This window comes from Pyxicephalus adspersus, chromosome 1 (genome assembly GCF_032062135.1).
Source record: "Pyxicephalus adspersus chromosome 1, UCB_Pads_2.0, whole genome shotgun sequence".
Lineage (NCBI taxonomy): Eukaryota > Metazoa > Chordata > Amphibia > Anura > Pyxicephalidae > Pyxicephalus > Pyxicephalus adspersus.
Window position 1 is genome coordinate 88,301,045 of NC_092858.1, and position 17,775 is coordinate 88,318,819.

Below are 17,775 nucleotides of genomic sequence, written 5' to 3' on the forward strand. Positions count from 1 at the left end.
CGGTATTTAAAAGCAGATTACTCCGTAATCTGCTTTTAAATTTCCTGCCCGGCCACGCCCCCCGACGGAGAAGCGCCCCGCCATCACAGCGGGATAGTGGGATCGCCGCTGGAGCGCGGGGATAAGGTAAGAGGGACCCTCAAAGGTACCCCGAGTGTGATTCGGGATTACCGCTTTTTGCAATTTTTTCCACTCCGAGTCACACTCGGGAATACCGCTAGGGGGGTTAAGGTTTGTGGTATTTTGTTTTTTTTTTTAATGGTTTCAACCTAGTTGAAAAGTTTTATTCAATTAGCTGTTTTTGCAGCACAGAAGATGGCGTGTCAAACTCATTTTGTACCATTTAATTTAAAGGATTATACCAACCTGCAGGAAAGGTTATAAAGTCTACTTTCAGAGTTTAGCTGCCAAGAGAGTTAGTGTTTAATAATGACCCTTAATCTCTTTACGACCTCACAACATACATTTAATGTGATAATCCTCTCAACAGATCAACTGAAAGGGAATTGGCAGCATCTGTATTCTTAGCATTTTACTAGGGTGTGCAAGGTGCACAGAAAGAAGGGTGATCACTTGCTCAAAGCTAAAACAAATGATAGATGTCTTATATCAAAATGTTGTAGATAAAGGGATTTAAAGAAGACCCTAACACACGTGTAAAAGTACAAGTCAGAAATTTTGGGCAGTTTGTGCAGTGTCAGTTCTGAACTACGGATGCTCATTACACATTCAGGAAGCAGAAGTTCAGGACTGAATGTTAGTGTAATGGTGACAGTAATGGCCCCAAAAACAAACCATGCTTGAGCAGAAGTTTTTTTAGTGCAATTTCCAGTGCCCAGTAAGAAAATGGAACTCCCTTTCATTGCATAAAAAATTAGGAATGTGCACACCCATCCAAGCTTGACCTTGCCTTGGGGTGGCAGAATTTTTTTTTTTTTGGGGGGGAGGGGGGACGACACATAACATAGTAGGTCAAGTTCTTAGTCCAGTGGTGGTCTGAAAACAACTGATTGGTGGGGGTTTAATGTGAGAAGACATCTACCACTGACAAAACTTGATCAGTAAAGGTGTTTTCCACTTTTCCATTCTAAAAGTGGAAAAATTAAAAATGTATCTAAAAAAAACACAACATTTACACTTTTAGTCTCTAAGTGATCAAGCAAAGCATTTTGAGGTTAGCATGCAAAAGGATAACTGCAATGGTTAGGTTATTCTAGCATTGTAAAGACGAAGGGAACTAGACAGTAACGTCTCAAGTTTTACTGCAACCACCTGACAAAAGTCAAGCAATCATTCATTCCACTGACTAGGTAAAAGCAAATGGAAAGTTTGATTTAAACATATTCATGACCATATTCCAAACAATATGTAAATCAGGGAAGAATACTATGTGAAGCACACTAAAGGGACACATTAAGAGTTAGAAATTGTACAGTAATTGTACAGCAAATAAAAAGCTGAAGTGCTTCTAAGTTTTGTTTTTATTGATGAAGCAAATAGCCAGCTATACCCAGTTTGGTTTTAATTGTAATTGCCATCTTAAAATGTCAAATATTTTCATTTTGACAACTTCATTTTGACAAAAGCAAAAACTCTCCCAACACATTTGCTGCTTTTTTATTAGTTGTACCTGTTTATAACCAGTCCAGGCAGTCTACAGGTTGCATGGAAAGCGGAGAAATTTTTAGCTTTCCCAGGAGAAAATAATGCAGCATCTGCAGTGCTAGGCCACAGTTTTTCACAGTGCGCCAGCCTGTATTAGCAGCAACCTAAAAAGCAACAAAGCAAGCTGCTAGCAGACGCACTTGGAGCCCTGAACATGCCTGCTGCAGCTTGCATTTCCCTTTTCATGCCTCAAATCCTGGCTGCTCTGGTCTAGCTATGTTTTAGTATAAAGCTTGCCTGCCCCCTCCCAAATCCTCCCTATTGGCCATAAAGGGAGCCCATTATGAAAGGTGGGACAATAGGAATTCATGAGGACAGGGAAAAGTCAGGCAAGCACTGACTTTCTGGAAGTGTCAGTTTTGTCCAATTTGAACAGCCCAGCGTTCATGCATCAAGCGGGCAATAGAAGCTGTTGCAGGTATGTGAATTTCAACTAGGTACCTTTCCTTTAAACCTGATAGTAGCTCAAAGCCCCTCCCTGCCTGCGTCCCAAAAAAAAAATCCTAAGAACTGCAACAGCCCCAATAGTGAAAGGACTATGATTTCTCACCCCTCCATCATGCTGATGGCCATTATCCACAATATAAGGCACTTTACATGAAAGCAGAAAAGCATTTAAATAATACTTTCCAAACTTCATATGAATATTCATGATATACTTCTATACAAGAAACACTTTTCTTAAGCTTTTTATACGTGCAGTACAATAACTAGAACAATCTAACCAAAATAACTCACCATCTGCATACATGCAAGAAGCATTAAGAAAGTGACAAGAAAAAGTAATGCAACATTAAAAAGTCAAATTGTATCACTGCAAATTAAAGAATAACACTGAAATCATGAGTACCAGCATTTATTTTTGAAAATGGTAAAGCATAATGCGGACATCTTTTCTGTAGTCATATAAATAAAACATATCTCCTTAAACATTTCTGCTTACAAAAATGGAAGAAAAAAAAAAAAAAACTCATTACCTGCACAGCAGAGAATACCGTATTTTTCGGACCATAAGACGCACTTTTTTTCCTCCTAAAGTGGGGGGAAAATCAGGGTGCGTCTTATGGTCCGAATGCAGAGGTACAGGGGCATATTTTTTTACTTACCTGTGTCCCCGCCGGTCCCCGGCTGCGCCGATCTCTGCCTGTTCTGTGATCCAGCGTGCGGCACTTGTGCCCGCCCACGAAGGCGGCGCCGATTGATTTGATGAATGCCGATCGGCGCCGCCTTCATGGGCGGGCACAAGTGCCGCACGCTGGATCTCAGGGGAACACAGGAGGAAAACAGACAGAGGCTGACAGCAGCCAGTGTCTGTGTTCCTCCTCTGTGTTCCCCTGTGTCCCAGCGTGCGGCACTTGTGCCCGCCCACGAAGGCGGCGCCGATTGATTTGATGAATGCCGATCGGCGCCGCCTTCATGGGCGGGCACAAGTGCCGCACGCTGGATCTCAGGGGAACACAGGAGGAAAACAGACAGAGGCTGACAGCAGCCAGTGTCTGTGTTCCTCCTCTGTGTTCCCGTGTCCCAGCGTGCGGCGCCGATTGATTTGATGAATGCCGATCGGCGCCGCCTTCGTGGGCGGGCACAAGTGCCACACGCTGGATCTCAGGGGAAATCAAATCAATTTTTTTTTTCTTGTTTTCCCTTGTGCGGAAAACCTGGTGCGTCTTATAGTCCGGAGCGTCTTATGGTCCGAAAAATACGGTATATTCTTCAAATATCTGACATGGAACCATAACCATGTTATCATGGAACCATGTTACCATAATGCAAGTCTGATTGTACCCGTATGGGACTACCATAAAGCACAGTCCTTGTGATAGTGTCTGAGGGAAGCAAGCATGTGTTGCGTACTATGAACAGGACAATGACACAGCAAATGCATTTAGGTCCATGAACAACATAACTAAATGACAAAAGTCAAGATATGTCTGCTTCCACCAGAACCTAATCACAGTTGTTAAAACTCAAGACAGAGCACCTTAAAGGGTCTGTTCATACCATGACACTGTAGTAATAAACTTTTTTTTTTTTGTTTTTCAGCCCATAAATTTTGAATAGGCTGTCCAACGCATTACACAGCAACACAACAAATGTATTTTGCTGCGCTGTAGTGACTTAATGCCCAATCTTGATACAGAAATGGACATGGTCAGCTAATACACTAACTGTAATATAGTAACAATTAGTCTACAAATCTATAGCCTAATATTCATAAAATTGAGGCTTGTATAGTGAAAATAGACCTGCCTCTAAACTTATATTCGTTAATGTACAAGATATTAGAAATAATTTATGAAGAACAAATCTAAAATGAGCTTAAATGGTCAAGAGGTCCCACATAAACAAGTCAGAGAAGTTTAGCTACATTATGAAAAAAGTTGGGATATAAACGGTTTTAGTTCATAAAACAAAGGTTTATTTTTTTTATTTACCTTTCAAAGCGATGACTTTGCTAGCTGGATTCATGATTGCGTTGTCTGCTGAAATGGGCCTGCGAATAGGATTGCTTGGGTCGTTCATATCAATGATTACCACCTGGGCTTGTTCTCCAACCTTTTCTCTGATGCAGATGAATTTGTCAGACTCCATGGTGAGGGTACTAAAGCCGATGTTAGCTGGGTTAATACCCAAATTTTGGAGCTGTTAAGGAGAAGAGAAAGGAACAAAAATAGAGAGAAAGTTAGAATATATCCAAAGTTTTAAATGAAGAGTATTCATGTAAGGAAAAAAAGAAATGTTCTCCATTTAATCTGTGAGTACAAGCTAAGACCAAATCACCTTTAGTTCTCTGCACTGGTAGATAAACGATATTTGAACAAGATAGATCGGTATATTACAGGGGCCAAGTACACAAATTTGTACCCCTGGAATGTGCTGTCACAAACAGAACCCTAAAGCAATGACTTCTTAAACTACAAATCTTGCCTGCTAATTTTTTTTCTACCCCAGAGAATAAATTAGTAGACTTAAATTAATGAAAATCACATTTATTTGTCATTACCCCCACATGAGGAGGGGAGCTCGAGAAGGAGGGTTCCTGCTGCAGAGATAGCAGTAGCCTTTAGAATTGGTTTAGCGATGCAGCAGAATGGACCACTAAACAACACAGTTGGACATCTAAATTGATTACTTAGGATTTTCACCTGAGATTATCAAATATATCTCTATATCCCACATATACAGAAACGCTTGAAGAAAACTTTGAAGAACATTTGTAGCTGAATGTGACTACACTACTCTAAATAGTGCAGCTGGGTTTTTACCAAAATGTAAAAAGTATCTACCACTAAGAGGCCAGCATTATAAAAATGTTTTTCAAAGGAAAATGTGCATATTACAACTGACTATTATCGTACGGTGCTGTAAGGTCAATGGTAGACAGTTTAATGGCATATCACCGTCAACTGTAGATAAGCCACTAGCTCTGCCAGCAATGTTTACATTGTGATCTACCAATGACATTGTTGTAAAATTTTGAAATGAACACAAGCAGCTGACAGATTTCCATAAAAGCTGTGTCTGCCACCATGTTACCCAGATAATATAAAGCATATTATTCTTAGAATTCTGTCAAATGCATGTGTTTCACTTTGGCTCTGGGCTGCTAGCCACATTTCACCTGCTAGCTATATATTAAATGATGATGATGTTGGGAGAGATTCAACCTCCCCAACATAAATTTAAGGGGGTTAGGCCATTAAAACTGTAATCATTAAAAAAAAAAAAAAAAAAAAAAAAAAAAAAAAGACCAACAGCTTACAAACAATGCACTCAGTCACAGAGGCAAAATGTCACATATACAATCTCACTTGGAGGCAGACATCATACAAATAATACATGCCCACACCCACGAATCTTTCTTTCAGGGTTTCTGCAACTCTAAGATATTAAAAATAAAGGGTGTGTCATTTTAACGGTATTTCTATACTACCCTCTGCTTTATCATTCTTATCGAAGCGTCTACATCACTTGACATGTACATTTATTTAGTACCCCCACCAACTTAGCAAGTTCACAAAACAAAATTCCTTATCCTATTTATTATTATAATTTTAGACATGATTAACAGTGATCCTTACACAGCTGACAAAGTTACAGCACATCTGGTGGGAATGCCTTAAGATAAGGCGATTATTCTGAATAGCTGTGTATCAAATGGCATACACTGTAGTGTACTACTCATTCCCTAAATCTGTCATTTGCAATCCCTATTTAATGTACAGCGCTGCGTAAAATGTTGGAGCTATATAAATCCTGTTTAATAATAATAATAAATGACCAGTGGAGGCTCTCCGTAACCTCTGAACACTTTCAATGTACACACACAGCTCTGACATATCAGTAGCCAAGATGGTCCTTGCAATGGCATGGTGGTCTGTCATGCCAACTGTAGCGTAGCCCAGGAGAATAAGATGTCCTGGTTCCTGTCTAATAAAAAGATGAAAGACTTCTAGTCTAGTTAACCAGTCACCAGGGACTAAGATACCACTGTGTGTATATATATATATATATATATATATATATATATATATATATATATATGCATTGTTGCATTATGGACAACAGATGGTACACCATGGTCTTTTGGAATGCCAGGTTTAAACCTGGTATCTAAGCAACTTGCATGGAACACGGCTTTACCTTAAATAATTATGACCATGCAAAGGAAACCATCTGCTAGCTGTAAGAACAGTGCAAACCAGGTATTGGAAAATTTTCAAGCAGTTCTGTTTGAAATACTTGCCACGTATTTCTCATGAAACGTTTGCATCCAACAACTACATTTCTACTGTTCTAGATGGGATTATTTCTCCCTTTTTTATTCCTTTTCCAGCATGTGCTTATGTCATCACAAAGTATACAGATGATCTATGATGCACATCTATGTTTTAAGTATGAATTTAATGGAAAGTGCTGACAAGTGCTATTCCACCGCTTCCCTAAAAGTTGTCAGCAGATCCATACACACTGCACTGCATTCTGTAAGGAAGGACACAGAACTGCTGATCAGGCTGCATTCTTTAGCTGGAAGTCTCAACAACAGGATGTCAAGCATTGTTCTCAACGGATTTCCCAGAGTATATGCATTTAAAAAATAACTAACCTGAAATGGACTTTATAATTAGGAACTTGTAAACAGATTTCTGCCAGATTACAGAGGGATTGCTTTTGAGGCAAAAGAAATGTTTTCTCTGCTTTAATCCGAAATAAATTTATTAGGGTTACTTTTTATATTAGACAATTACTTAATTATTGCTTATGTCACACAAAAAAAGGGAATTCCAAAAAAAAAAAAAAATCAAGTGTCCACAAAGCTTATGCCAGTAAATTCCAAAATCTGCTGCAGGGCTTTGGCTAAGCTTTCCAGGCAGTATTAGAGAATGAAAGTCAATTTGCTGAATCTACTGACTATTACATGAAAGATACTACAATTATTTTAAATAAAAGAACATGAACACATTGAATTGGGCTGATCCACACAATCCCCCAATGGATTTGAAAGAAAAAAAAAAAGTTTCTAAAAAAAAAAAAAAATAGGCAACTAATGTCCCAGAATAGAAAACACTGCATTAACTATACTTTTATTATTTGACCTATTGGTTCTTTCCTTCATATCCCCTTTTTGCTGTAAAGAATTAGGGATGGACAATGAACTCCCTAATGATCTTTAACAAAGTAACCTATACAAAAAAGGAAGTTGTCCTGAAACAACATCATTACAATCTTAGCACCTTGCTGCTATCTGATGTGTTATTAACACAGTCATGCAAAAAAAAAAAATACTCCATGTAAACTGCTGACCTTTTCAACACATTTAACCGGGCAAACATTAGCTTTTTAATGAAACAGTGCCTACATATGAAGGTAATATTTTTTAAAATAGTTACGTGAAACATGCCCTTTCGATTACCTATTGAAAAAAAAAACTGATTTTACCACAACGCAAAATTCCCTCATTTTCCAAGATGTTTCTGGGTTTTTGGTGTATAGACCACACATTTTAAATTTACCCATGACATTTTTATGGGGCTTTTATCAAGACTTTGACTAGACTATTCCATAAACCTCCATTTTTAGGTTTTTGTTTTGTTTTTTTAACTGTTCCTTCGTGGATTTGCTAGCATGTTTGCAGCAATATGTTGAAAGGTCACCCATTAACAAAAACTTATAGAATTCATAGTTGGCCTATTGAGTGCAAGTTGAACAGAACCTGAAGCAGAAAAGCAACCTCAAACCATAGCTTTGCCATCACAACACCTAAAGCTGCGCACTTGCAATTTTTGTTGTTGGAAAGGATCTTTCACGATCCTTTCCAACGACAAGGGGCTGCAAGATGCATGTACATACAGCACCGTTCATGCTCTATGGAGAGGGGAGGGGGAGAGCGACGGAGCGGCACCCTGCTGCGCGCTCTCCCCTTCACTTTCATTACGATCGGCTGTCGTCCATCGTACGTGGATCCGGCAGGTCGGTCGTCCGGACGATGGACGACACCGACTGTACACACGGAAGATTTTCGCCCGATAATTGGCCGATGCCGATTATCGGGCGATAAAAATCTGACGTGTGTACGTAGCTTAACAGTTGGTCTAAGATTCTTGTGCTACAATGGGCCTGATTTATTAAAGCTCTCCAGGGCTGGAGAGGATACACTTTCTTCAGTGAACCTGGGTGATCCAGCAAACCTGGAATGAAATCTGGTCCAGGATTGAAAACATTTGCTAATAGCAAATGAGCCCTCCAACCTTGGAAAGCTTTCATAAATCAGGTCCAATGTCTCCAGTTATAGCCAATTATCTCTCCCATTACTGTAGTCATACATCTTTAACATACCAGATTACACCATGATGTGGAGGATCTAGTCTGCCTGTATGTTATTTTAGATTATGAGACACAATACTGCATATCAATTCTATTTATCATTTTTATTTTTCTGTAAAACTGAATGAAGATTCAATGTGCACCTTTTTTTTTTAAATATGTTAAAAAAGTAACCCATTAACAAGGAGGTTTTTTTTTTACATAACTTTTCTTTGTCCCCCACCCTCCCGCAGACCATTGTGACAGGATGGATCAAATGCCTGCATTTTATACCTACAGCAGTTGTCCTATTTCCTCAAGTGACATTGTCCCTGTAAAGTGACCCTATATTCTATATTCTCTCTCAGAAGTTTTCTTAGGGATCCTCCTGTAACAGAGCCCTGGAAATTTTCATCCAGACACTGAACAGTAGAATATCAATCACTGTCAAATGTGCTCTAACTAGTACTGCCAATAAGCAAAATGTATAAGCTGAACAGCAGAGTTAACAGGCCATATAAATTCAAATTTGAGATAGAACATTGGACTTTCCCATAGAGCAATAATATGATTGGTGTAATAAAGCTGCATTGGACTAAGCAAAATTCAACTTGAATTTGCATTTATAAGGTATCCCTGAATAGTTTCCTGTGAATTCAGGGCCTATTAGCAGAACTTTTATGATGGTGAAGATGTGTCTGCAGTTTGCTATACACAGATGACGACTTCCTTCAGGCAGTAAACGAGAGATTACTCGAGCAGAGCGATGTTAGTAATCAGCCATACTGGCTATTTTTAAACTGGGATTTAAAAAGACTATCTGGAAAAGCAATCGCTATATACACATTTGCACGGAATACACTGACACAGCCAAAACACCAGTCTATTATAACCTTTGTGCCACCAAAACAGCCGCAATCTGTTCAGGCATGGGCTCTATGGAAGGGGTCCTGTTTATTCTGGCATCAAATGAACGGCAGATTAAGGATCAACAAGCACTAGTCACATCGCCTACGCCGCCTGGCCTCCTTTTCATAGCTCATTCTGCCGCCAGCTCTTCTCCCGATAAACAATGCACACGCACCTGGTCGACATGAGCTAAAGTAACATGATTCATTAGAACAGGACACCTTTTTCCATTGCTCCATGGTCCAGTGATGGTCATTGATGCTTATATGTCCATTATAGGTGCTTTCAGTAGTATAGATGGGTGACTTGTCTGTGGCTACACATCATCTGCAACAAGTGGCAATGCACTGCTTGTTCTGACACCTTTCTCTACATATGTTTTTATTATTAGCCTACGCTACAGTAGCTCTTTTGTAGAATCAAACAGGCCAGCCTACATTTCCCCTGCCCTGTGCACATTATTCAGACATGAGCACAAAAACTGTTTTTGTTGCCTCTGTACACGATGTCATACACTGGACCACTATTGGTAGGTACCAACCACTTCATACTAGGAATACGTCACACGAATTGCTATTAGGAAGATGCTCAGACCCAGTGGTCTTAGCCATCTTAATTATCAAGATCACTCAGGTGTTTGCCCAGTGTTCCTGCTTCCAAAACATCAGAATTGATATTACACCAGTTGGCTAATATATTTAAACCCTTAAAGGGTGTCAGAAAGAGATAGTGGATACTTTTCACTTGACCTGACTGTTTTTTATTTTTTGGCTGATCAGTGTATAATTATCATTTGGCTGATCAGTGTATAATTACTGGTAATTTAGAGGTTGCACTAAAGGCCCAATATTTTAATACATTAAAGGCTAAGAGAATGATTCATTTTGAGGAACACTGTACAAAATCTAAAACCAAACAATTGCCCAATAAATGGAAAATGAAGTATGATCAAATTTCTATGTAGATCTGCTGCCATTATATCAGTTTTCTTGATATACATGGTACAGGTGAAACCATTACTGAGTGATTCACTGGATATGCCACCCCAACAAATTGTACAATATAGTCAAAACACAACATCTATACCACGTGTCATTATGTACCGTGTTGATCATAATCAATGAGCTGCTTTATAATAATGCACACCATCGCAAGCCATAACACAATAATAAATGTACAAAAAGGCGCCCCAACAAAAAGCCTGAGGGAGATGGGCCATGAAAGAATGTGTATTTGTAGACTTCTATCAGTAAAGGGAAATCCCTGTTATAGAACACAGACACCAAAACCTAACAGGGGATCTTACACATTTTTCCCCCTACTTAGTTTTAAGATAAAAAAATGTGGACTTTGGATTGTCTTCTAATTAGTATATTGACTCTTTGAAAACTGTAAAAGGACCTAATCAGTGTTCATACACTGCTAGAAATGAACAGGGAGTGGTTAGGAGAAATTCAAGTATTTTTACCTGACATGTAATAAAGGTTTTTAATGAATTACAGTGGAGAGCTAGACTGAACAAACTAGCTTCATGTAACCTGATCACTGAGCTACTCAATGCTGCCCTCTGTGTACTGAAGATTTCTTCTTTCTCTCACTATGATTGTGTCACCAACACTGTTAGGTGAGGACAAAATGTCAACCCAGACATTTCCTATAGAATCCTTTTATCATGGTGCATATAAATATGCATCAAGCTGAACAATGAAACAAAAGTCTGAGTATACCATGCCCTGAAAACCACACTTCGGTGAGATTTCTTTAAAGTGGACCTATCACAGAAATTAAGTAAGCTGCCATACAAATGAAGTAAGCTGAGCTCATAACAAATGTGTGACAAATGGCAGCTTACATAAACTCTCATTGAAATAAATACAGTAATACACTGCAAACGTGCTAAAAAAGAAGTCCCCATTTACAATGCCCTTTTTCCCTATTTGATGAAGAATAGTGCTAGCTGCATTCCTAGGAAGAACAATTTTGTATGATCCCATAAAAAGCTACGGTACACTCATTTAAAGCAATGATGTAGAGCTTAATACACAAACATAATTATAATTATTTAATTAATACAAAATTCTTTAAACTGACCCTATAGCTTGGTTCCTAAATTCTGGGAAGAGAACAGGAATCTATGACATTTTACTAAAGTGACTATTCTTACTAATGAAGCCTGGCAATCAATACCAGATGTCATCTGAAGAGGGTAGTTAATAATTCAATAATTGCATCTGAACCAAAAGAGAACGTATCTATTACCTACCTGCCTGCGTAGGAACACAAAGATTAATTTTGCGTTTTAACGCCTGCACAGAAATTGTTTTTCTGTTTGTATTTTTTAAAGTTTTTTTTCACTCCTTTTATTAAAGGTTTACATAAAAAGTAATGGCAGAATTACAGTATTATGAGTAAAGAATGCACTTTAAATTATTAAAACAGTTCATAATATATGTCTAATTATGGGATTCTGACATAAAAGATATGTAGAAGGCATAAAAAGTGCACATTCAATAAACCTCAGTTAGGGCCAGTTACCAATATTATCCCACAACTTGTTGCCATTGACGTTGGTGTACGTTGCATTGGGGCAGCCTATTCACTTGAAATCATACACCCACAGAAGAGTCTTTCTTTGCGTTGTGCTGCAGAACAAGGTGCATTTTGGGTTTAAAAATGCAAGTGTTCCTGCATAGAACCATGGGTAAATGTAAACAAGCCTTAATTCTGATGACATGAACAGCAACTTTTATGATTATTGGTCAGAATCCAAGCAGGTGTAAAGAGAACTGGTCATGAAAAAGCCAATAGCCCCACAACTTCCAAACCTTTTTAGAAAATGCCAGTTACATACTTTAAGGCTTCTCAGGCCAGACCCAAACTAGAATGCTAGCACTGGATGGAGTCATATCTTCAGAGGGGTACAAAGAATGGAAACACCTGGAAAAGCCTTTTTCTGATAAGCTCATTTATGTATTGTGACATATAGTACCAACAACTTTAGTCCAGAATCTGCTACTACCACCTGGTATTACCAAACAATGATCATGCCACGGAGCCAGGAAACTGCATGGCTTCCAGGCAACCACTATGATTGGTCAGCATTTATTGTTTCTGCATTCAGGTAGACATGGAAAAGTTTATACTTTATGTGGCAAAATTAGCATTTGTTCAGATCATGGGGGGGGGGGCTAATGGTTGATAGCCTGCCAGCTATTGTTCACTCATAATGAAGAAGTGTTCTAGAGGTGGTTTGATGCATGATTGTCTGCCTTCTGCAACCGCCCACAGTGGTTCCTAGAAAACTCACAACTGCTGCTTGAAGCATTTGGAGGACTGCCACAAAAGTGCAGATTTGCATTTAGTTTTCTTTCAAATAGACAATGAGGTGCAGGAGGAGACTGACTCCCCCTCCTAGTGTGAGTGCTACCTTGCAGTGGATTGTAGAAAGGCGCTCCAAGTATACAGGTGCGATGCTTAAGGAGAATGTCACCACAGCGCAGCATGCAATGTGTACCCCTAGTGTAGTTAGAATTACAAGTAATGGCACTGAACACAGAGCAGGACACAACGTGCTGTGGTAATGTGCAATAACACAATTTGGCCAACTCTGTGACAATAAACAATTGTGAATGAGTCCCTAGTAAAATTATGCCATTCTTACATGCTTGGATATAAACTAGTTTTAAAAAGATCTTGTGGCAAATCAAAGCAGTAAAAAAGGTACCCCTGTATAGGATAGATCTCATGCCTGTCCTACCATCCATGATGCCACTCTTCCATCTCAAAGAGGATACTCTGAGAACCATAGAAACAATTTATGTGAAGGACCCCTAAAAAGGAGCTGTGCAAGGCAAAAAAAAAAAAAAAAAAAAAAAAAATCACAATGCTAATTGGAATTTAATCACGGTGGATTATTAATAATATTACACAGTATTTATATAGCGCTATCATATTATGCAGTGCTGTACAAAGTCCATAGTCGTGACACTAACTGTCCCTCTAAGGAGCTCACAATCTAATGTCCCTACCATAGTCATTTGTCATCAATGTAGTCTAAGGTAAATTTTTAGGGGGAAGCCAATTAACCTTACTCGCACCATTAACCGCACGTTTTTGGAATGTGAGAGGAAAACCCACGCAGACACGGGGAGCACCTGCAAACATGCAGATAGTGTGCTGGCCAGGATCCGAACCTGAGATCTAGTGCTGCAAAGGCCAGAGTACTAACCTCTGAGCCACCGTGCTGCCCATATGTTGATATGATTTCAGAGGGTAAGGCAGAATGTTGATATAAACCAGTGGGCACCAGACTTTCATACAAACAACGCTCCTTATGAAAGATCTTTCCATTAAAATCAGTAAGCTTCTTTATCACAACAATTGCAAAATGTATACATGTATTATATACTTCCTGTTGTATTATTCACACAGTGGCCCTAACTATACAGACAAACCAGATCCCTTAGCTAATCAATAAGTCTTGTAACAATTTCCTTATATGACCTGCCAAATGCATTTATTTCCCATTTGTAATTATACTGTATCACGTGAAGTCAGTATTACTTATCTTATGCACACTCATTTGTACTATTCTAGGTCTTGATCCAAAGTATACAAGTGTACCAGAAGATAAGTAAAATGACCGCAAGGAAAGTAAATGCATTAAAGAAAAAAAACAGCAGAACATGACTGCCTTTGTAACAACCAAAGCAGATGTGCATCAATGGGGACCTAAGAGCAGAGATCCTACCACTGTCCTCAAGACAAAAAAAAAATAAAAAAAAATACAAAAACACCTACATTCCTAAACCCACGAATTGTTGATCCAAGTCAGCAGCACAATAGTAGCCTAAGTTTAGCCATAAACTTAGAGGTGGCCAAACCTCAAAAACACAGAGCATCTTCTGCAGGATTAATAATGCATTTTGGAAGAGAGCTATATGCATCATCATCATCATTTAATAGGCTTGTCAAAAAACAAGACATGCAATGTAATGCTCTATACTTCAAATTCCTTTTGAATATCTTTATAAATAAAAGACATACAAAAAGAATGATAACTGAAAGTCAGGAAAACGTATTTAAAGCCCAACCAAACATTAGGCTAAAATAGGTTAAAAACTAGTTCAGATAAATTGAAAAAAAGGAATCCTATTTCCTACAATCCTGCAGACACCTCTAAGGTAAGGAGAGTGTGGGACTGCTACAGAGAGACCACTTTTTCCACAGAAAGCAAGGGCCCTCTCTGAAGCATGGCTGCAGGGGACAGGCTTTTCTACTTAATATATTTCTAAAAAAAATCTGTAGACTTTGCACAGCTGTTATATTGATGCACCTGGAAAATATTAAACACATTTATACTGAAAATTCAGTTAGGCTGACCTTTTACTAAAAGAGCAGATTCACTTCCACATTCTGAGCCCTCTCAGAATCATTTTGCATATAAAAAGAGAATTATACTTTTGGTACCCCCCATCTTGTGACTGTGGTGCTAAGATGAGGATAACATCACAAACTCTTCCTGAATGATTATTGTGAAATGCAGAGCGGGTTAGATTTCATTAGATGCTCTGACAATGGACTGGAGTGCCCTTTCCCAGTATTTCACCTCTGTGTTACACAGCAATCTACAAAGGACAGTCACATCTGGGAGGATGACGATGACAAGGGTTTCTTTGGGTGCATTTTTTTACCCTACTAAGAAGAGGAGATTTGGGAAGGTGAGCGGGCCCAAGGAATGTAATGTGGCCACAAATGTCCTACAAGCAGCATTTTTATTGCATTATAACACATTTACAAGAAGAAATGCATGAAACTGAATGTAAAAACCGACAACGTGCATTCATCTAAATTATAACATCACACACATCTAAAATAATAGGTACAAAAATAATGCAAGAATATGTGTAATACGCTGCTTTAGAAATCTATTCAGCTGTTCCAGGTTGAATAAAATGTAAACATGAACACGGGCAGACTGTGTTAGCTTGGATTACATGGAATGGGAATACCTGGATGGGACACTCACAAGGTTAGAAGGTTATTGATAACAATGCCATGATACAGAAGGATGTACATGGACGGGATGACAGCATTTTACTGATTTATTCTCAATCCTGGCAGATAAATATCTTTAAAAGGACGTGTCATTTGAAATAAAATATCTAGAAATTGAGTTATATATATTGGTAAAAAAAAAACCAAGCTGGCATCAGGAAGTAAAAGGAATGATGAATGAAGCCATTAGTGTCGCTGGGATTGTGCTAGATGTGGCATTGGGCAGCCATGTATGATATTAGCGCAGTGTGGTGCTGGATGGATACATTGGGCAGCGTTTGCCAGCAGCAATTAATGCCACTTGTCTGGCAATGTATGGGAGGTATAATTATCTAGGTAGGGAAGATCTTTGCCCTTTCCTATATGACACACTCATTGATCGTCACTACACCCAGATTACACAATGCCGGTCACACTGACACTCCCTCCTGCCCATACATCAGCTGCACCTGCCGGACCTCTCCCCTCCATACACCTAGGCCCGCATCCAATGTACGTGGGAGCACGGTGCACACAGGGGTTCAAGGTGATCCCCGGGCTTCCCCACACCGGCACTGACATTCCCCGGCTATAGGGAGCTATGGGGGACCGGGAAGTGGCTGCGGGGAGAGCAGGCCGTGTACACGGGATGGGCAGGTGAGGCGGAAGGCGGAAGGTTAATTCATTCTGCCGGCCTAGTACAGCGGAGGAGGCTGAATGACCCCCCGGGTACATGAGGGAGCCCGGGTCTCTGCGGAGCTCGTCGGGCCGATACCTGTAGGTGCTCCTGGAAGCGGATGGGTAATATCTGAGCCATGGCGGTTCCTTGCACTGCTGCCTCCTCTCTTCTGCCCGGGCTGTCACCTCCTCCCCGCCTTTCGCCGGCTTCCTGACTCGCTCAGAGGGTCTGTGTAGCGATGAAAGCGATGTCCTGGCTGAGCCGCCTATCAGGGAGACGCGTCCTCCGGCTGTTCCTGGTTTTCTCTCTCGGTCAGGAGCCGCAATGGCGGAAACGGGATAGCTGCCTCTGCAATCCGGAACGACAGCTTCACCCTCACTCCGAGCCCCGCCCCCTCAGCGCGTATGAATCCCGCCTGACCTGAGCTCAACGCCCGGCGGAAGAATATCACTCTCTCGCTGAGATTTCTTAGCTGTACGGAGTATAATGGCCACGTTCTGCCTTTCACTCCTCAGCAGCGACCTGGTTACTGCGGCAGCGAGGAAGTGACACGGCTCTGATAAGAATTTCAACTCCGCGTCCGGGATTCTTTTTTTTCTTCTTCCTTTTTAATTTTGCCACATCATGCGACTCGATGACGTGATGTCATTTCCGGTAATGTTGTACCTTGGCCTTGGATCCCAGGTCACATGATGCAGGATGCTGCCTGATGCCGAGTGTCGGCTCAGTTACCTGTCAGCTCGAGGCACAGCCTGGCACTGCCCCCTCAGGTGTCCCCTGCTGCTCCAGGCATTAAACACAACATTATACACTTACAGGCTTCCCACAAACACAACATGGCTGCAAGTAGAAGAAGACTTCCTCCATAGGCATCCTCTGTCCACAGAAGATCAGGTCACCTTGGCTGAGGTCATTCCATTGCTGCTCACATATATATGACAACATGAGCACACTAATTAGCTGATTTATTACACTTTTAATAAATATTCACAAAATTCCATTATGCATTATTCTGTGTTATGTAAAGTAACAATATATAAGCAGATCATTGCACCAATCAATCTATGATCACGTTGCCGGTATGCCCAGATAAAATGGAGTATGTAAAACTGCTGATGTGATGGTTTGTATGGTGGGTGGAAAGATATTTAAACCCTAACAGAACATTCCACTGAAATGAAATACATTCCAGCTGCATCAAAATAAAAAGTCTCCTGGGCATCATTGCCTGCTGTACATTATACTGCGCTACACACTATTTGTACAAATCAGCATGCAGACAGTGAGGGACCACCAAGAAAGGACTTTGGGTCACATGATCCAGTTCTCCAATCACAGCTCTCTCTTCTTTGTTGAAGGAATGGGGTTCACATTTTTTGTGATGCCCCTGGAGTGTATTTCGCTGGTTTACATTAAAAGTGCAGTTGGACTTTACCACTGGTTTGTTTTTGTCTCCCTATTGGACCATAAATGGATGAAGACATTAAAAGCCTTTTAACACTTTATTGGTCGTTTGCAGTGTGTTAACAACATATGGTACAAAGCTGCGTAATATGTTGGTGCTCTATAAATACTGTTTATTAATTGTAATAATAATGGTATGTATGTTGTGATGTGCTGCTGTGCATTACGCTTACTGTGTTACTTACCTACTATTAGATTGCTATAGACAGTGGCACTGC

At 40.0% G+C, this 17,775-nt stretch overlaps 1 protein-coding gene across 2 annotated transcripts in view; it reads right to left on the reverse strand.

Annotated features, from left to right (window-relative positions):
* The window catches only part of CLTC (clathrin heavy chain), a 52,113-nt gene extending 35,443 nt beyond the window's left edge, over nt 1-16,670 (reverse strand). The window contains exons 1-2 of one of the 2 annotated variants that reach the window (XM_072417334.1): nt 16,190-16,670; nt 4,101-4,308 (exon numbers count right to left, since the gene is read on the reverse strand). In XM_072417334.1, coding sequence (XP_072273435.1) covers nt 4,101-4,308; nt 16,190-16,231 — 250 coding nt within the window. In that variant the 5' untranslated portion in view covers nt 16,232-16,670. The remainder of the gene's footprint in view (nt 1-4,100; nt 4,309-16,189) is intronic. The other variant, XM_072417344.1, reaches the window with a different exon arrangement.
* Between the last annotated feature and the right edge of the window lie 1,105 nt (nt 16,671-17,775).